This window comes from Mustelus asterias, chromosome 5, assembly GCF_964213995.1.
Source record: "Mustelus asterias chromosome 5, sMusAst1.hap1.1, whole genome shotgun sequence".
NCBI lineage: Eukaryota > Metazoa > Chordata > Chondrichthyes > Carcharhiniformes > Triakidae > Mustelus > Mustelus asterias.
The window spans coordinates 101,636,601-101,658,160 of NC_135805.1; the positions used below are offsets into that span (position 1 = coordinate 101,636,601).

Below are 21,560 nucleotides of genomic sequence, written 5' to 3' on the forward strand. Positions count from 1 at the left end.
GCACCCTTGCCTCCATCCCACAATAAGTACCAGGAGCTTGTGCTTCTTTCCCACTAAGATTGAGACTATCTGATCAGCTGTTTCCCTCCTTTACCCCAGCTCACCTGACCAACATCCTCTAAAACCTCCTTCCCGAACCTAACTTTCGCCAGATTTTCTCTCATCTCCCCACATGCCTTTTCTCAGATCAACTTCTCCACAAGACCCACCCACCACCCGCTCCCCAACCCTGTTTTCACTAATTTGCTGGCTGTCCAACTTCCCTCTGGGTCCCTGTGTTAGCTGATATTGTTAATCTTCTCTCTCTTCAGGCTTCCTCTCTCTCCTTTAATTCTGCCATCTCCTTTGGCAAGCCTTTAACCTCCTCATTTTTGCAAACTACTCTACCATCTCCAATATCTCTTTCCACCCCAAAGACCTTGACCTTGCTGTCACCTCCCAAAACCGTGCCCATCTTTCTCAATACTCCATGTGTGAATGCCTCCCATCAATTTTCCACAGCTGCCAAAGTACCAAAATGGCTTTTCTCAACATCACATATGATTGGACAATGATATATGGTTGAGTTCCCCCCCTACTTTTCTTTATCTATAATAATAGCTTACACTTGGTTGTACATGGCAGGATTTCAAAATATGCAGATGATTGGCAAAGAAACCAAGTTGACCCAGGGAGGGGGGGAGGTGAACACTGCTTGAAAACTCATAGAAGTCAATTCAATTATGGTCTTCAAATCAAATTTGTTAAGGAAGGGTTACAGGGTTTGGGCCAGGGAGTGGGACTAGCTAAATTGTTCTTGCAGAGAGCTGACATGAATTCTGTGGACTGACGGGCCTCCTTATCTGCTGTAACCATCGATGATTCGTAATAGTCTATGATCTGTTTAAGACAGAGGTAAACTATCCCTCCTTGTCCTTCTCAATCTGCCGGTAGCCACAGCATACTGCTCCAACTGTTATCTAGCTGTGTTGGATTGCTCTCAACTGGTTCTATTCTTATCCATCTAATAACAGCCAGAGAATCAAATGCAGTTGTTTATTCCACACAGTTAACTCTGGTGTCCCCCAGGGATCTATCCCAGGCCCCGTGACATTTCTCATCCTGCTATTTGCCTGTTGACACCATCATGCAAAAGCATAGTTTTCACATGTATGCTGACGCCAACCAGGTCTAACTCGCCACCACCTCTCTTGACTCCTCCAGTTTGATGAATTATTAGGCTGCTTATCCAACGTCTAAACTTAACTTGAGCAGAGATTTCCTCCAGTAGAATATTAGGAAGACAGAAGCTCCTGGTCTTCAGTCCTTGCTCAAACTCCGTTCCCTAGTTACTGACTCGATCACACTCCATGACTTTCCTTAATAGCTGCCTCTTTAGCCTTATTTTTGGCATCTGCTCTGATACCTCCTTTTGTGGTTCAATGTTAAACATTATGGGCAGAATTTTCCCCCCAAATTTCAGGTGTCATAATGGCGAGAATATAGAGTGATCTGCACCGGTCTCTCTCTCACGCTGCACGCTGAAATCATCACATACTCCCTCACTTTTTTGAAGATGGCTGAGTTGTGCATTGGTGGTGAGGGGAGTGGGGTGCAAAAGCAGCCAGCTGCAGAGAGCTCAGGCACCACTTCACAAGGGGACCCCAACCTCTCAGAGCACTGGGAGACCTCTGACCTTCCTCCCCGACAACCCCCCCCCCCGGTCAATTGGTGCATCAAAACCGGTGCCCCTGCCTGATCCCTATGTTGCTTTGCTGCTCCCCCCTCACCTGTCATGACCCCAGGCTTGCCCCACCACTGGCATTGCTCCTGGCACACTGGCGGTGCCCAAATGGTGCCGCTGAGGTACCTGGTGGGCACTGCCCACCCGGGTTGGGGAGGGGGAAGGTTCAATGACCTCTGAGCCTCCTGACTTGATCGGTTCGCCAGGTCTGTGGAGACCTATATCAATTCGCACTGTTATGACACCGCACCCGAAGTTCGGAAGATTCCATGCGCTGAGTTTCAAATGGGCTATGCACATTTCAATGTTACTTTAATTATGCTAATCAGTTTCGTGCCATTAGAAAGGGCTTGGGAAGATCACAAACCATTTTGCACTGGGCTCAAATCAGATTTTTAGCTTTGCACGCTATTTTCCCATCTCACCGCGCTGCCACACTGTTCACTGGGCATGACAAAGTAGTAAAATCGTGCCCTACTTTATAACATGCTTGTGAAGTGCCTTAGAACGTTTTATATTTTAAAGTTGCAATTAAAATTAAGTTACTGCTGATATGATGGGGAACAGCCTTTTGGAGGAGGGGAGATGATGGGGGAAATGTCCTTCGGGAGTGGGAGGACAGCCTTTTAGGGGTGTGAGGTGATAGTGGGGGTGCCTGTATGGGGAGGAATGTAATGGGCAGAACCTATGGTGGAGAGACTTTTGGGAAATGACAGTGGGGGAAGAGATGATGAAAATTGTTTGACTTTATGTTGATGGTTTCTGGTCTCAAGTGGATGCTTTGAAGTCAGAAGCAGTGTTCATAACACATCAACAGCTTTATTGGGCTGATATGAGAAGATAGAAATGTTTATGATTAGATGTTCTATTTACTGCTCAAATAAATATGTTTCTTGAGCATTGAGGTCAAGGCCTATAGATTTGTTAAATGTACAGTTCATGCGATAGTAAAAGATACTCCACCCACCTCTGATTATATCTTGGTTGGGGAATTAAACGTGCTTTAGTTCTGAGTTCTGTATTTGCAAACTTGAATACTTATTATAAAACTGCCACTTTTTATACATTTTTTTATTCCAACTAAATGGCAATCCACACATTTTTGCATTACAAGATTACATATAATTAAATTCTCTGAATATTGAGCTGTATTTTAATTGCTCTTTCCCCTTATCATTCATGTCAGTTAAAAAGCTAGTTCCTTACATAAGCTTTTTTCCGTTGGCTAATGAGATTGATATAACTTACTTATTCTGTTACCTTATCGATAGTTTCATTCCTCTTACCTATAATTGCAATTCCATCAAGTGAAACCTTTAATTATAAGTTTGCCTTTAATTATGTATAATTCAGTAACAATCTTCTGATTCTTCAGCAACACCAATGAAAAGGACTGATTTATGCCCATAGGATTCCCTATTATAAAGCTTATTATTTTCCCCTGAAGCAAGCATCAATTATTACACAATCATGAAACTGAAAGACTCAGTATTAACTGGAACACCTTTGATTTTGTCTCTCATAACTCAGATGAATACTTCACCCTGAAGCTGACCATTGCTGTAGGACCAAGTTCACCACCTTGGTCCCTGTTTTATATATATTTTCACTTTCCTGTTTAACAGACTTGAGATTAATATTACAATAGAAAGATGAATAGATGAAAATAGATTTCAGGACTTTCTGATTATACTTTTCCTCAGATTGCATATACATGCAATTAGGTTGGATAAGAACATAGAAACAGGAGTAAGCCATTCAACCTCTGGAACCTGGTACACCATTCATTGAGGACATGGCTGGCCTATATCTTAAGATCTTTTGCCTGTCATAGTTCCATATCCTTTGATACTGTTGAGGAGCAAACATTTATTGTCTCAGACTTAAAATTGTTAATTGAGTTAGCATCTTTGCAATATGTAGGAGTTCCACACTTCTACCACCTTTTCTGTGAAAAATTGTTCCCTAAATTCTCTCCTGATTGACCTGCCTCTGATTTTAAAGCTCTGCCCCTTTGTCCTCAAACCACTCACCAGCAGAAAATAAATTCTCTCTATGTACACAGATAGAGGTTTGGCTAGGGGGCCCTGTTTGAGAACAGAGACCACTCCATCTGACGAAGGAGCATTGCTCCGAAAGTTTATGGTATTTGCTACCAAATAAACCTGTTGGACTTTAACCTGGTGTTGTGAGACTTCTTAATGTGCTTACCCCAGTCCAACGCCGGCATCTCCACATCATAGCTAACAGGAGCCAGGGAGTTGGGATATATGGGTCATTTATAGGTTGGCAACTTGAAGCTAATGGGGTGCTACTGGGATCAGTGTTGGGATCGCAGCTATGAAATCTTAGTATTTATTGATGACATATTAATGATAAAGATGAAGAGATTGAGTGTTCCTGTTGCCAAGTTTGCTGTGGATACAAAGATAGGTGAGTAAGCAAGTTGTGTGGAGGAGGCAATAAGTCTTCTAAGAGTTACATCGGTTAAGTGAGGGGGCAAAATTTCGACAAGTGGAATGTAATGTGGGGAAATGTGAGATTGTCCACTTTTGTGAGAAGAATCGAAAATCAAAATATTTAAATGGAGAGAGGCTATAGAATGCTGCAGTACAGAGGGATCCGGTTAGTCTTGTGTACAATTTATTAAAAAAAGTTATTGTGCAGGTACAGCAAGTAATTAGGAAAGGAAGTTGAATGTTGGGCTTTATTACAAGGAGTATGGAGTACAAATTTAAAAAGTCTTGTTCCAGAAGTACAGGGTGAAATTGCATTGAGAATGCAACCTACACTTTTGGCTTCCTTATTTAAGGTGGGATATCCTTGTATTGGTGGTGGTTCAGAGGAAGTTCACAATGTTGTTTTCTGGGATGAAAGGTTGGGCTTGTACACATTGGAGTTTAGAAGAATAAGAGGTGATCTTATGGAATCATACAAGATCCAGAGGGGGCTTGACAGGATGTTTTCTCATGAGAAAATCTAACACTGGTGATATATAGTTTCAGAAAAAGAGGTCCGTATTTAAATTGTAATGAAATCATAGAAATAATAGAAACCCTACAGTACAGAATGAGGCCATTCGGCCCATCGAGTCTGCACCGACCACAATCCCACCCAGGCCCTACCTCCATATCCCTACATATTTTACCTGCTAATCCCTCTAATCTACGCATCCCAGGACACTAAGGGGCAATTTTAGCATGGCCAATCAACCTAACTCGCTCATCTTTGGACTGTGGGAGGAAACCGGAGCACCCGGAGGAAACCCACGCAGACACAAAGAAGATGTGCAAACTCCACACAGACAGTGACCCAAGCCGGGAATCGACCCCAGGTCCCTGCAGCTGTGAAGCAGCAGTGCTAACCACCTTGCTACTGTGCCGCCCAAAGGTGAAGGATAATTTCTTTTCGGAAAGTCTTTAATCTTTGAAATTCTCTGTCCCAAAGAGCAGTACAGACTTGGACATTCATGGGGCAACACGGTTGCATAGTTTTTAGCACTGCTGCTTCACAGTGTCAGGAATCCGGGTTTGATTCCGGCCTTGGTGACTGTGTGGAGTTTTTTCGTGTCTGCGGGGGGTTCCTCTAGGTGCTCTGGTTCCCTCCCACAGTCCAAAGATTAGGTACATATTAGGTGATGTGTGACAAGCTATTGATGCCTGGATACATTATACTTATTTTTCATTCTTGCGTGGGATGTGGATATTGCTGGCAAGGTCAGAATTTGTTGCCCATCCCTAATTCTCTTTGAGAAGGTGCTCATGAGTTGTTTTTTTCAACTGTTGCAGTCTATCTGGTGTAGGTACATCTGGCACTGGGAAGGGAGTTCCAGAATTTTGACTCAGCAACAGTGAAGAATTGGTGATCTAATTCCAAATCAGGATGGTGTATAGCTTGGAAGGGAACTTGTAGGTTGTGATGTTTCCATGAATCTACCGCCCTTGGCATTCCAGGTGGTGCAGAGATTGGGGGTTTGGAAGATGCTGTTGAAGGAATCTTGGTGAGTTGCTGCAGTGCATCTTGTAGATGATACACACCGAAGCCATGGTATGTTGGTAGTGGAGGGAGGGAATGTTTAAACTGATAGATGTGCTACCAATCATGCTTTGTCTGTGGTGTTGAGTTTCTAGAGTGTGGTTGGAACTGTACTGCATTCGATCACATTGTGACTTGCCAATGGTAGACAGGTTTTGGGGAGTCAGGAGGTGAGTTACACACTGCAAAATTCCCAGCTTCTGATCTGCTCTTGGAGCCACAATATTTATTTTGCTGGTCCAGTTAAGTTTCAAGTGAGTGGTAACTGCCACAATATTGATGGTGGAAGATTCAGTGATGGTAATATCATCAAGGGAAGATGATTAGGTTGTCTCACGTTGGGGATGGTCATTGCCTGGCACTTCTGTGGCACGAGTGTTATTTGTCACTTACCAGCCCAATGCTGTTCTGGCCTTGTTGCATATAGACCTGTACTGTTTTTAATATTTGGAGTCAAGAATGGCACTGTTCACTTTGCAAACAGCAGCAAGCATCCTCACTTCTGACTTTATAATGTGGGACTGGTGTTTGACGATGCAGCTGAAAATGGTTGGGCCTGGGATATCACCCTGAGGAACTCCTGCAACAGTGTCCTATGACAGTGTAGGATTTTTTAAATTTAAATTTTCAAGCGGTGTTGAAAGTATAAAGTGTATACTGTGCTATATTGTGCAATTTAATGCCTTGCTTTTATCTTGGTGCAGCCTAGAGGCAACCGAGAACATGGATCCATTATTGTAAAGACCATTTCTGGTAAGTAGTGTTTGGAAACTGCAGATCGTGATGAACAAATTGACGTAAATTTCCAACCCCATTTTTTGGGAAAGGGAGCTTTTAAAGGTGAAATAACTATAAATGAGGCTTTTTACTTCTTAAAACTACTGTTATATGAACACAATAGCTGTTTTGGCAAAGTAAGGAATGTAACTGCACTGACTGATCCTCTCCCTGGAGAGGCTTTTTTTTACAATCCGCGTGTTTGTGATTGAGCTTGGTTTGTGGTACCTTCATTTCCAAATGTGAAGTTAGTCATGACGTTGATAGTTGTCCACCACTGGGCATGTGTTTGGCTTTATCAGGAAGTTGGTTTCCAAGATTTTTTTGGATTTTTTGTTTTGCTTTACAGTCTAACATTGGTCTTTCATGCTAAATTGCGTCTTAATCCGAAACATAATTTGTGTCACTTTACTTCAGCACTATATTTTAAATTGGAAAATATATCCTGAAATCCAAAAAACGTCAAGTTACAAAACAATTTGATATGTTTTCAAATGCACAATCTAGGTATTTTCTTAGGCAAATAAGTATTTGAAATAGTGGTACAGTTGAGTAAGGAAAGCTGTCATATTTCTAAAACCAAGTTATGTTTGTGCATTATTTGAATACTTTGAATATTTTGAATATGTATTGATGTGTCTAAAAATACTAACAATGGTGTGAATAAATTGTCATCATTATTGATCTTTGAACAATTCTCTTTGCATATAGGTCCTTTTAAATTTGTTGTTCAATATATTGGATACAGGTAATTGTAATTGACATTTTCTTTGCATTTTTTGGTAGGGATGTTGGGAGGAGTGTTTTGCAGAGTTTGAAGCTGTGTCACTAGTTTATTATTGATCACTTTTGCAGATCAAAATGCTTTTAAATCAGATGCTTAATCAAGTAACATGAGCTTCTTGTCAATTTAACTTGCCAGAATAGGTTGCACTTTATTATTATTCATAATGGGGCTTGTTTATTACTCCACTTTTGAAACTTAAGTGACAACGCCTATTTTCAATTTAGTGTTCTTAGTGCACTGCATTAATGTAATGTTTAATAAGTACCATAATGTTTTCTTGGTTTTAAGACATTTTTTTAATGGTCACACTGTTTTTGAATTCTCTCCCATACAGCCACTCCAGCTCTTTGCCCTCTCCTAATTTTGTCCAGTTGGTTAATAAACAAATCAACTGGCAACTTGTTGTAGCCAGGTAATTATCTCCGTTGATGCATACATTTTTTATATTGTAATATCCCTGTATAAACTAAGTTAATATTATAATAATCTGAGAAGCTTTCAGGGCTAACGATTTGAGAATTGTATATTTTGGCATCGTTCAGAATGAATTCTTTATCTCTTCAATGTGGTCCGCAAAAGATACAGTATTAGTCTGTTTTAAATATTAAATCACTTCGCACTTTGTCTAAAAGGCAACTTGGACTGAAATGGGCAAAACATAACTTTCTGTGGCAGGTTTATCTCATATTCACTATGCAAGTTCAGCAGTTTCACACTATTCAGTACAGTTTGATGGTAAACCAGACCATACATTTTTGTGAAGCTCTCATGTTTCTGACACCAGTTTGTTTGCTTTTCATGTTTAACTCAGCATCTGTCCTTGTCTAAAGTTACCATAAATAACAAGGAGTATCATTAATTAGACAGCAAATTATGGTCCAATATATCCATTAAACTTACATTGGTATGGATTTTTAAGAAAAGTAAAACCATGAAACATTTACTCAGGTATAATATGCCGCGTTCAAGCTGGTTATAAAAATAAAAGCCCCGAGCTGACTTTTTAAAGACAGTTTTAGTGCATTTGATATTGCTTTGCAGTTAGCAGTACCATTGTTATGTTCACCATTTTCATTTGGATAGGTGATGGCAAGTACTGGCCTGAAAATGTCTCTGCGATGCCTAGCATTTGTTCGTACAGTTATGATTAACATTTCTACAGTTTAAATTCTTGCATAGACTATTTTGCATTTTCATGTAAACAAGTTTTTGCTGATTTTTGAGCATGCATGCTATCTTTTGCATATTAAAGTTCTTTTAGAACTGTACATCATATTATTCCAGTGTTTATATGCATGAAAACTTGTTCTAAGTTACGTCATGTTTTCTGACAGAAATGGGAAGTTGTTGGCTGTGGTTCAGGACCAGTGTATTGAGATCAGGTACTGTATGATTTCTATAAAACATTCTACTTCATCATCCTTTTACATTATATATTTTTTTAAAATGAGGAGTAACTGCAAGGTGAAGTCATGTCTTTTTCTACCACATATATCATCCTAAGTGGAATTTGCAACACAGAAACATGACATTCGGCCTAGCTGGTCTGTCCCAATGTTTATGCTCCACAGAAGCCTCCTCCGGCCCTACTTCATTTAACTATATCTGCTTATCCTTCGTGTTTGGATTCTTGCTTCATTATGCAGTTGTGTTTTACTGACTTTATTGGGAGATTTTCGACAGTTTTCTGTTGGGTTGATAGATAGACCATTTGAAGGTGTTCAGTTTGACTATTTTTTCTCCCCTCTCCCCCTCCTCCACCCAAAAAAAAAGAAAAGTTAAAGAAAAAAATCACTCCAGATCAAAACGCAGCTTTAGTTGACTGATTATGGAGAAATTTGCCACTCAGATACACAGCTGGCTAACATATTCTTTGATTTATGGTTATGTGTTGGGGGGGATGGGGTGTTGAAGTGGCCAGTCTTCACCTCTGAGCATAGACTTTCATGAGAATTCCAAAGATTCACACACTTCTGAGGAAATAAATTTCTCCTCATCTCAGTCCTAAGTTGCTTTCCCTTATTTTTAAATTATGTCCCCGGTTCTAGACTCCCCAACCAGGAGAGATCATCTCTCATCCGATTTAATTTGATTTATTATTGTCACACGTGTTAATATATGGTGAAAAGTATTGTTTCTTGCGCGCTATACAGACAAAGCATACCGCCCATAGAGAAAGAAATGAGAGAGTGCAGAGTGTAGTGTTACAGTCATAGCTAGGGTGTAGAGAAAGATCAACTTAGTGCAAGATAGGTCCATTCAAAAGCCTGACAGCAGGGAAGAAGCTGTTCTTGAGTTGGCTGGTACATGACCTCAGACTTTTGTATCTTTTTCTCGACGTAAGAAGGTGGAAGAGGGAATGTCCAGGGTGTGTGGGGTCCTTAATTAAGCTGGCTGCTTTGCTGAGGCAGTGGGAAGTGTAGACCGAGTCAATGGATGGGAGGCTGGTTTGCGTGATGAATTGGACTACATTCACTACCTTTTGTAATTTCTTACGTCCTTCAAAATTCCGGAGAATGCAGGCCCAGTTTCCCCAATCTCTCTTCACGGCACAGTCCCGTCATCCTGGGAACAAGTCTGGTGAACCTGTATGGTAATGATATCCTTCCTAAGGTAGGGGAGTCAAAACTGCACCTGATACTCCAAATGTGGTCTAACCAAGATTCTATACAATTCAAGCAGGACTCTGCTACTTCTGTACTCAAATCCTCTTGTGATAAAGGCCAACATTCCATTAGCCTTTCTAGTTGTTTGCTGCACCTGCATGTTCGCTTTCAGTGACTTATTGATGAGGACACGTCCCTTTGAACATCTACACTTTGTAATTTCTTACCATTTAACAAACACTCTGTGCATTTGTTCCATCTGCCAAACTGGACAACTTTTTCCATATTATATTTTAGCTGCCATGTTCTTCCCACTCAGATTGTTCAATTCCTCTTGAAACTGCTTTGCATCTTTCTCACCACACACATTCTCAGCTAGTTTTGTGTCACTTGCAAACTTGGAAATATTGCACTTGGTCCCCACATCCAAATCGTTGATTTATATTTTGAACAGCTGGAGTCCAAATTCTGATCGTTGTGGAACCCCACTAGTCACGGCTTGCCAATGCAAGCATGACCTCTTTATTCCGACTCTCTGTTTTCTTCCTGTTAGTCAATCCTTAATCCATGTCAGTATATTACCTCCTATCCCATGTGCCTTAATTTTGTTAACCAACCTCCCGAGGGGATTTTGTCAAAAACCTTCCAAAAATGCAAGAATACTATGTCCTGTGAATCTCCCTCATCAATTCTGTTAGTAGCATCCTCAAAAAACTCCCAACAGGTTCTCCAAACATCATTTTCCATTCATAAATCTATGTTGACTATGCCCAGTCAAATCATTATTATCACATCCTTTATCATAGACTTTAGCATTTTCCCTGCTACTGATGTAAGGCTAACAGGCCTGTAGTTCAATTTTCGCTCTGCTGCTCAGTTGGGCATGTTTCATGAGTTAAATATGGTTATCTTGAACTATCTGTTGATGAAGATGTACTGATAAAATGCTTTGGGTTTCCTAAGACAATTGAACAAAGTTTGCATTGTTCAGTTTTTAATTTCGGCAAATTATTTTACAGATCTGCAAGAGATGAATTTGGTTCAGTCATTGGAAAATGTATAGGTATTGTACCAGTTAAAATTCTGTACTGTACTTAAAAGGGATTGATTATAGGATTGCTGGAAGATGGGATTTAATTGTTGTTTTTTCCTCTGATCAATTGTAATCAATGGCCATATTTAAGTGGTGCAACAGTAAAACAATATTGTAAAATAGCCCAACTTGTGGTTAACCTCCCAAACTGATCTTTGAGTAGATTTCTGCTACTTAAAAATCTGTGTCATGACATCTTGTGTGTCCAGTTGAACAAATTCTTTGCACTGCACATATTCTGCCCAAGTAATTGCCATTGCTTATATTATGGTTGGAGTTTTCCATATTCCCTTTCAGCCGATGTGTTTTACTGGGCCTCTTTTAAGAGTTTTCTCGTATCTTTTAGCTATGATTCGGTAATCTTTTCCACATTGGAATGTTTGAGATTCATTCAAATGTTTGCAGCTTAATGATGCTATTATAAGTTTGATAAATGACTGAAATTAAAAAATTAAAATGATGTGGTGGGTGAGCACAAGAATCTAGTTTATTCAGTTGTTATTTCTGAATTCTGGCACATGTACTATGGGCTGAATGGCCTTTTTCAATGCTGTGAAATTCTATGATTAGTGGTTAAAATAGTCTCCCTGGCCCAGATAAATCACAATTGCAGATCATGTTGTATGCAGTGTTTTTTGTTTAAGTTAGAATTCAAAAGAAACTTAGTCTAGCTGTTATACCTTATTTGCATAATTTTTAGTATGTGGCAAGCCAGTTTTTTTATAAACTACCTGAATCGCCATGGCTACCTCAGTTTGGTCGATAGATACTGCACTTACATGATATTTCGTGCAATGGATTGAGTGATAATTAGGATAATAGAGTCACTATATTGTCATTCATTAGAGAACTGTTTGAAGAAACTGACACTATATAAATGATCTATCTGATGACTAATTTCTTTACAACGGTTTTTCAGGCAATGGGGTGAAAGGCAATCTCTTTTTCACAACATACAGCTTTAATGTATTTTATTAGTGATATGTTTTTGGTTATAGAAAGTATAGAAATTTTAGCTTTTGTTCTTCATTTCTGTCCTTAGTTCCAAAAGACCCCCACCCCCAGTGGCGTCGTGTGACGTGGAGTCATGATTGTACACTGTTGGCTTGTGCTGAAAGCACAGGCACAGTGAGAGTGTTTGACTTGATGGGCAGTGAACTTTTCATCATTCCACCGGTAACACTGAAATTTATCTTGTATTTTTCTAAATGTGAATGTGCACAGTACTGTTCTGTGAAAGTAGTGTGTTTATGTTTTGCCTGTTATAGGCATATGTTGGGAAATCTACACCCAGTAAATTAAAAACAACTGAAAACATTGGGTTTGAGGGAAGTTCAGGGGAAATTATCAGGATAAATGGAATAATTTAAAATATTAACAATTGAATGTGCACTGTTTTAATTTTTATGCAGTCATCATTAGATAATAGCACTTCAAAGCAACCAAGATTGAGTCATTTTGTCAAATTTCTTCTTTACAGAAAATATACTGTATTTTCTGGCTAAAATGAATGCTTCCCATCTTGTTTTGCTGATCATCTTTGCCAGTAATTTTAAACAAAAAGCCTATTCAATGTGATGTGGTATTGGCACTAAAGGAGTCTTCATGCCAGTATCACAGGCTCGCAATTTAAAAAAATCAAAACTTCGATTAGTGCAGGTTGAAACAATGTATTAGCACGATGATCGAGAGGGATAGAACTCAGCTATCTAGCTGAAAAACAAGTAGATTCGGTATGTCCTGTTTCTGCACAGAACGAGAAAAAAGCACTGGTGGACAGATCTGAGCTATTTCAGGGCAGTGGCATCGACATGTTGATATGGAAAATTGCCCACCTATGTCCTGCTGACAGGACAAATTCAATCCAGCTAATAGCCACCCTGTCACCTTTACTCTCAATCATCAGCAAATTGGTGGGAAGTGTCATTGACAGTGTTATCAAGTGGCACTTGCTCCTGTGTAACATATAAATAACACACATTTTATTTTTTTAAGACTGCTAGTTCTGCAGGTGACCTTAGTTATGCTGTGGCAGGATTGATATTCCTGGAATCCAATGACAGTGCTCAGTGTTCAACAGAGCTTCTGGTTGTGAACTATCGGGGGCAGTTGAAAAGTTACTTGGTCAGGTAAGATATAGACTTTTGAGATGGATCCACAGTATTTTGCATGACATTTCAGCTGTACAGATATATGACTACCTCTTGCCATCTTGTTAAACTATCACCAGCTCAATCTGTTATAATTGTTTGTCAGCAATAATTTTCCCTTTCAGGAAAATAAATTCTGTCTGAGCTGGTGGCATGTGCAGATCTTGATCACTTCTATTTCTCAAATTACGTACACATGTTTATAACAATCATTGCACAGAACTGACACCTTGCTGAAGAATTTACTGAAGTCGATTGATAAATTAGATCCAGATTTAAGTTTAGATTTACTTTGGGAACATGAAAATCATTAAATAGTGAAGTTTATTTAAGATAGATGCAGAAATAAAAGTGTTAAATATTCATAACCATTGCAGTATTTCTGTCACTATACATACTAGTTCTTTTAGATAGCCACTGGCATGTCATATTGTCATTGTTTATCATGAGTATTAACAAATGTAAAATCTAGCAGAGAAAACAGAATAATGAGAGGCATAGAAAGATGAGATTAAGAGAGAGATAAAAGAAACAAAATGTTTTTATTTAAATTTCATTTTAATTTTTCAACTTTTTAAGAATGCCCAATAGTAATTAACATCTGAATGAATGAGACTCCATGATATCCAGCGAAGTTGTTTGGCATGCTGTTAAAATTAACTTGCATTTGAACAGACAAGGCCTAACCTTTTCTGGTTTTATCAGTGCATAGTACACAAATCTCATGGCATTGTATGTGTACGAATGCTGAATCTGTCACACAAGTACTGATATCACAAAGTTATGGTGGAGCAGAGCAACTTTCTAATTTCCCCATTTAATTGCGAACGTGGAAATGCTGGAGGTGGCTGTCCAATATCCTCAATAATAGCAAACACTGATACCACAACAAACTCTTGCTGCAAAATCTGGGCAATTATCTGGAACAATTTCATAAATCCTGAAATTCTTGGGTCTTGTTTTCCTCTCCCCTGTAGTGTTGGAACCCATCAAAGTTACGAAGAACATCACAGCTTCAACTTTAACAGCCATTATTCTCATGGTGTTATCACGGTGATCTATCATAGTGACCACAGGCGAGTGTACTTTTGTGCTTATTGTTTTCTGCCTTATTAATGTGTTCTTGTATAGTTGGTAAGTGAACGCAAGCGTCTTGCTTCTAATTAAGCTAGGCACATTCTTTACCTTATAAAAATAATTATTTCCTTTTATATATAATCAAGCTTCAGGCTGAAATTACAGTAGCTTTCCAAAGATGTCAGATGGACAGATTAATATTGACTTATTTTAACCTTTCCCTTTGGTTTACTCCAGGAGAGACATGTTAAAATGAGGTCCAGTACTGTATTAAAATCTAAATTACTTTAAGGAGCAGCTGGGAAGGTTATAAACTGTATTTTAATCTCTCGTGGAGCTTCTTTTGTACTTCCCTTTACCCAATATCAGAAAAATCCAAACGATAAGGGATATTGTTTGGAATGTTGATATAAAAACTTTTTTTTTAACAAGTACCTTTATCCCTGCATGCAAAAGCAATTCTTTAATACTATACTAAGGGGAAAATTTATAATAATACAGGTTACTGCTGGTAGGAGGCTCTGAAACCAGTGATGAAGGAGTTTCTAAAGCTGCCAGTTATGGAATAACTGCCTGGCGGGTTCTTTCTGGTGCTCCCTACTACAAGCAGGTCACCAACTATGAGGATGATGTTGGTGCTGTAAGTAGCAAACTTTTTTTGCCTTTTCAAAATATAAGCAACATGTTTATTGCATTAATAGTCATATATGAAATAACTTTGGTTAAATATTATATCAAAGTGTAAATGAATACCGTGTTACCCATAAATTTCATAGTTGAAGTAAAATGCTGCAGTTAGGTGAACTTTTGATTCTGTTGCACATTCATTCGAAGAACAGAAAATCATAGGATAGTACAACATTGAAGGAGTCTATTCAGCTCATGAAGTTTGTGCTGGCTTCATTGAAGAATAATGAAGAGTTAGTCCCACTCCCCTGCTATTTTTTCAATGTATAAGATTTATTTTAGAAGGCTATTATTGACAATGACAAAAAAACAGTGGAAAAACTATTTAGATTCTGCTTGTTCAATGTTCTTCAAGATCAGGGATCAGGATTCAGCATTACGGGTAGAACTGAAGCAGGATATGTTCACATTACAGATCGGCTGCTGGTTAGGCCTCCACAGGAAACTTGCACTGTTGAGTGAAAGATTAACCACAGTTATTTATGACTATTGCCTTGCATAATGAGCTACTTGATTGGACAGTAGCAGAGAGTCACCCCATTCTCCCTGTTACTGCTGTAGATGTTGTAAAAATAAATGTGGGATATATTTTTGTGATCGGAAATCACCCATAAAAGCATCCATGAGGTTCAGAGCTAGAATTCTTACTTTGAATGATGATATTCAAATTTTGTACCCATATTTGTGCTGAACTCTGTATCCCATGGGCTTCAGTTTTGCTAACTAGCCTAATAAATGCCAGTTTATAATATGCCTTCTAAAAGTCCATCTTCACAACTTCAGCTGCACTTTCCTCATCCACCCTCTCTGCCTCTTCAAAAATCTCAATCAAGTTAAACATATTTTTTCCCTTAAAAATTCACGGCGACTTTCAACTATTAGTCTATTTTAGTCCATTAATATTTCCTTTATTATTTCTAGAAGTTTCCCCACTACCAACATTCTGTCTAGCCTGTAATTCTGTCTCTCCTTTTCTAATTGGGTGTGTAATATATCCAATGCTTTGGCCCATCCACCTATATCCAAAAAGGTTTGGAAGATTGTGGCCAACACCTTCAGGATTTCTACCCTTGAGTCCCTCAGCAACCTGGATGCATCCTGTCCATCCACATTATATACTGACTGCCCTTCTAGTATTGTCTCTTTATTTTTCTTTCATCCAGTATCCTGACTGTTTACCATGCTTTGGCAAAATCCACTTACTTGGTCAACTATGTATTTTTTTAAAAAAAATCTTTATTGCCAAAACAAATTTCTTTCAGAATTTCGAAGTCATAAAATCCTGTTTGTTCAACCCAACCAATTAACTGTATCTTGTGCTTTGTTTTCAGAAACAAAGAGGTTTATTAAGGATGCTCAATTTTCGAGGCTTTTGGAGACAGGAATCAAAGCAGGTATGATTGTATGAAAATGTGATCATTTAGACTATGGAGGCTGCCTGGGAAAGTTCACTTATTTTTTTGTCAGCCTTTTAAAATTTTTTAGCTCAACGGGAAAACGCACCCTAATATTAAGAAGCCCAATTGGCCTCCGGGCAGGAAGGCCGCCTGCAAACCTTCCAGCCCCAGACTTGACCGGAGAGAAGCTGGATGTACCGGACGCCTTCATCCTTACCCTAATCGCATTTTACTTTTATTCATTCATGGGACATGGGCATCACTGGCTGTCCAGCATTTATTGCCCATCCCTGGTTGCCCTTGAGAAGGTGGTGGTGAGCTGCCTTCTTGAATTGTTGTAATCCACGTGCTGTGAGTTGACAATGCCGCTAGGGAGGGAATTCCAGGATTTTGATCCAGCGACTGCGAAGGAACAGCGTTATATTTCCAAGTCAGGATGGTGAGTGGCTTGGAGGGGAACTTGCAGGTGGTGGTGTTCCCATGTATCTGCTGCCCTTTTCCTTCTAGATGTCCTTCTACATGGCCCAACCTCTGCCTGTAAACAGCAATACATTTCACCCCTTGTATCTGTCTTCATGAATTGGAGCCATCCTGTTGGTTCTTTTCTGAAATTTCTTTGCACAACTTGGAAAGATGTAAAAATAATGACCACTTTTCTTCGGCCCTGTGTTCCTCAACTGAAGCAAATGCCAATGCAACCATCTCCACCCGTCAAATTATCTGTACTGTACAAATTGTGCTTTTACTCTCTGTTGAGCTTGACTTGCTGATGCTCCATTTTACCACAGATTCTGTCTGCATTCTGCACTTTGACAAGCCATCATTAAGTTCAAAGAATGTGGCATGCAGTAGACCGGAAGCTAATGAGGAAGGTTGGGTGCCAAAAGAGAATGACGGTTCCAGACACTTTTCCCAGCCATTCAGTAAACTTTGTTGTTCTTGCAACAGTTTTATAACCAAGATCACTGAATTTTTAGATGCCAGAGTTTTGGAGGCTGATAAAGTTCTTCAGTACTTTTACTGTCTCTTGTGTGACCAGCCAGCTTCAGATCTGCCATTTCAGTTTTCTACAAAAAGAGTCTGGATTGTGTTTATAACCTGCACTTGGGGGGCGATTTTACCATTTTGATTCTAAGCGCTGAATCTGGGCGTAATTCAGATCCGACTTGTAAACCTGTTCTCAGGCGCCCCCATACGCACTCAGCCTGAACAAAAAAGTCACGAATCTGAATCACGCCGTGGGGGCTTATCGCACCTGAAACGCTGCTGCTCTGCTCAGAGCCTTCAACTGCGCATATGCAGTGAAACAAATTTGAAAATCGCTCCCCAGTCACATCACTGTCGGGCCGCAAAAAGCGGATAAAGTGGCCTGGGAACGAAGGCCCCCACAGATATCGCCCCACAACATAACTGTCCCCCTTATCCACCCATCCCGTCCCGCTACCCAGATCGATCGCGACCCCCTGCCCCCTTTACCCACCGATCGCTTGCAGAATGGCAGCGGTTCCCCCCCCCCCCCCCCCCCACCAATCACCCACAGAGTGGCAGCGGTCCCCCCGCCCCCCCCACCAGAGAACCAACTGGCTCTTCCTTCTCTCTCTCCCTCCCCCACCTCCACCAGAGAGCGATCTGGCCCTCCCTCCTCCCCCAATCAGAGAACCATCTGCACCCCCCCCCCCCCCCCCCCCCACCCCAATCAGAGAATGATCGGGCCTCCCTCCTCACCTCCTCTTCCCCCCCCCCCCTTGCCCGGTCCCCCTCCTCGCCCCCCAGAGAATGATTGGGCCTCCTTCCTCACTCCCCCCCCGCTTCCCCCCCTCCACCAGAGAAAGATCTAAAATCATAGAAACCCTACAGCACAGAAAGAGGCCATTCAGCCCATCGCGTCTGCACCGACCACAATCCCACCCAGGCCCTACCTCCATATCCTCATATATTTACCCACTAATCCCTCTAACCTACGTATCTCAGGACACTAAGGGGCAATTTTAGCATGGCCAATCAACCTAACCCGCGCATCTTTCGAGTGTGGGAGGAAACCGGAGCACCCGGAGGAAACCCATGCAGACACGAGGAGAATGTGCAAACTCCACACAGACGGTGACCCAAGCCGGGAATCGAACCCAGGTCCCTGGAGCTGTGAAGCAGCAGTGCTAACCACTGTGCTACCGTGCCGCCCTTAATTTAAATGCATGCAAATTGCATGCCGTTTTGGGGGTGGTTCCGATTGCGGCCATTTTCGGGCCTTGGTAAAGTGGGAATCTGCGCAAACATGGGCGCGGCTCGCACTATTCACCTCACGTCTGACTTTACTAAGTTTTCGCGCCCAAAAATGGGCGCAACACAATGGTAAAATCGGGCCCTTGGTGTCAACTCTTGGGAATTCTCTTCTGAAAGCAAAATCATACGTAAAAGCACAATCCCACAGCTAGAGGGCAGTGTATGCCACTTTATTTAATGAACACCATTGGATTAAGCAAGCATGATATCAAATGAGAGACCATCATTCAGTGTTTCCCTGATAGAGGACTGACTCTCAGTTAATGCTGCGAGTAACCATAACCAAACAATCGTGCATTATTACAATTGTTGACCAGATTTACCAAAGCACAAAATCGGTCAGCCTAGTTAGTAGATTTGAATGCAGGTTTTGATTTGGATATGACGAGCCCAGATGACTTGCTGTTAGGGGATTGAGAAAATTAGCTGTGGATAATCATAGAACTGAATAAAACTATTGATGTCTGAGTGTGCCGGCAGTAAATTGGAAGAAATGTGATGACGTCACCAGTGAACACATGCTGTGACTGGTGACTGTATAGCTGAAATACTGAAAGAATAAAACTGAAATGCTGATGTGTTCATGAGTCCACTTGCTGGTAAACGATGCCAACTCATAATCGAGAAGTAAACTGTCAATAATAGTGATCTTGTTTTAAAAATGTAAAAGACTCAATGGGGGCTTTCTACTGCTATTTATAGTAAGGTAAAGTCACCATAGCCCCTGATGACCATAGACTGCTCTCCCTTTTGAGGGGGGGGGGGGAGCTTACTGGGGGTGATTTTTAACCTGAGGGTTACCACACCTCAAGCGAAGGGGCAAGGTTGCGAATTTGGGCCTTCATGAATAACCTGTTGCACGATCATTCATTTGAAGAACAGAAAATCATAGGATAGTACAGCACTGAAGGAGTTCGTTCAGCCTATCAAGTTTGTGCTGAGCAATGAAGTGTGAGTCACACTCCTCCACTCTTTCTTTTTCTCAATGTATTTATCAGATTTATCTTTGAAGGCTATAATTGAATCTGTGACAGAATGGTGGAAAATCAATTTAGATTTTGTTCGGTCAATATTCTTCAAGATCAAGGTTCAGGATTCACAATTTATAGTATTACACCACTGTACTCCTTTTACTACTAAACTGCGTTTAAATGTATTTGTATTGGTAATTTTAAAGTTAAAAGACATTGGCACGTGTTTTACAATTGGAGTCATTACTCATTAAAGTGCTGCGCTGGTGTTATTTATTACCAAACAAACTGTCGCTAAAAAAAATATTTTGCTAGTTTGGAGTGTAATGCCTTCAGATTTTAATTATTGTTTTAATTGTTTTTTACTTGATCTTTTGGTCTCCTGGTGTCTTTCTCTCTTAATATCATCTGATTTGCCCTCTCTATTTCTGCAGCTTTCTGCAGAAGATTTGACATTGATTTTAGTATCTAACCAATGTTAAAGATTCTAAATGTTAAGGAAGTCCTTGCCCTGTTCACACACATCCGAGATCACCTCTATAGGGTGCTGCAGTTAAATGGGTTTTTAATCCCCACAAATTCTAGTGCAAAAGCCTATAACAGATGCATGGGCTGTTAAATGGCTGGTGCCTTTTGTTCACTAATGACCACAAAATTCAGGCTAATAAATGCACTTTTATATAGCTTCATTAGTGCATAATGTTGGTGTTAATGTTGCTTGCATTCATGTTTCTTTGATAGGTTAATTTTAAAGTTGAGGTGATTCCGTTTTTAATCACCTCAACTATTGTCTTTGAATGTTAAGACAAGGGTGGCACAGTGGGTTAGCACTGCTGCCTCACAGTGCCAGGCACCTGGTTTTGATTCCCAGCTTGGGCCACTGTTTGTGCGGAGTCTGCGTGGGTTTCCTCCGGGTGGTCCTGTTTCCTCCCACAGACGTGCTGGTTAGGTGCATTGGTAATGCTAAATTCCCACTCAATGTACCCAAACACTTGCTGGAGTGTGGTGACTAGGGGATTTTCACAGTAACTTAAGTTTAGTGTTAATGTAAGCCTACTTGTGACACTATTTTTAAAAAAAAGCTAATTACCTTAATATTTGTACTTTTATCATACAAAATAATGGCACAACTTCGTTTTAAAATGACATTGCCTTTTCTTGTGCTGCTTCTTTATTGTGATCACGTGCATGGACAATTGGGCAGGTTCTTTGTTGACTACAATAGACTGTCTCAGCTAGCTTTTTCTAATATGTGAATTTCCTGTGGTGTAATCAGAATTGAGCTGAAATTTTCTCTTGCTTTGGAAATAAACTTATTAATGTTGAGGTGATAATATATATGGAGGAGGAAGAGGCTTGAAGAGCCGAATGGCCTCCTCCTGCTCCTAGTTTCTAAGTGTTCGGAATCTGAGCGTTATTTTGTATTGCATGGCAATGTTTTTCACCATTGTTTGCTGCTTGTGCCCTGTTTTGCAGGATGGAGTTTTCAAAATGAGTTTGTCTCCTGATGGGACACTCCTGGCTGTCATCCATCTCTCTGGGCAGTTGACTTTATGGGAGCTCCCTTCCCTGAGACAACAGAAAGAATGGAGACAAGATATACAGGTGAAAATTGCATTTTCTTTCTTTTCAATACAGAGAACATATAAATGGAGTTCTATGATATGCTGCTTTTAGCCAAAACAAGGTAGACATAAACATGGAAGGAGGTTATTCAGTCCATGCTGACTCTCTCTTTAGAGCAGGTGAGTTAATCCCATTCCTCTGCTCTCTATCCATCATGCTGCAAGTTGACTTCCCTCAAGTGTCCATTTAATGTCCTTTTGAAATCATTGATCATCTCTTTTTACAGCATTCTCCATGGGTAGCAAGTGCCATGTCATTACCACTTGCCCACATTTTCTCCCCCTCCCTTGCATCTCTTGCCCAAAACCTTAAATCTTCATCTCCGAGTCTTTATATAAATAGTAGCAAAAA

General features: G+C 40.3%; 1 protein-coding gene across 3 annotated transcripts in view; it reads left to right on the plus strand.

Annotated features, from left to right (window-relative positions):
* Positions 1–21,560, plus strand: part of nbas (NBAS subunit of NRZ tethering complex) — a 259,241-nt gene that overhangs the window by 330 nt on the left and 237,351 nt on the right. For 2 of the 3 annotated variants that reach the window (XR_013497784.1, XM_078213107.1), the window contains exons 2-12: positions 6,463–6,511; positions 7,247–7,283; positions 7,657–7,734; positions 8,657–8,704; positions 10,948–10,991; positions 12,064–12,197; positions 13,017–13,150; positions 14,149–14,247; positions 14,750–14,888; positions 16,267–16,329; positions 21,060–21,188. Coding sequence is in view for 2 of the 3 variants with exons in the window: in XM_078213107.1 (XP_078069233.1) it covers positions 6,463–6,511; positions 7,247–7,283; positions 7,657–7,734; positions 8,657–8,704; positions 10,948–10,991; positions 12,064–12,197; positions 13,017–13,150; positions 14,149–14,247; positions 14,750–14,888; positions 16,267–16,329; positions 21,060–21,188 (954 nt within the window). In the remaining variant the exon portion in view is untranslated. The remainder of the gene's footprint in view (positions 1–6,462; positions 6,512–7,246; positions 7,284–7,656; positions 7,735–8,656; positions 8,705–10,947; positions 10,992–12,063; positions 12,198–13,016; positions 13,151–14,148; positions 14,248–14,749; positions 14,889–16,266; positions 16,330–21,059; positions 21,189–21,560) is intronic. The other variant, XM_078213108.1, reaches the window with a different exon arrangement.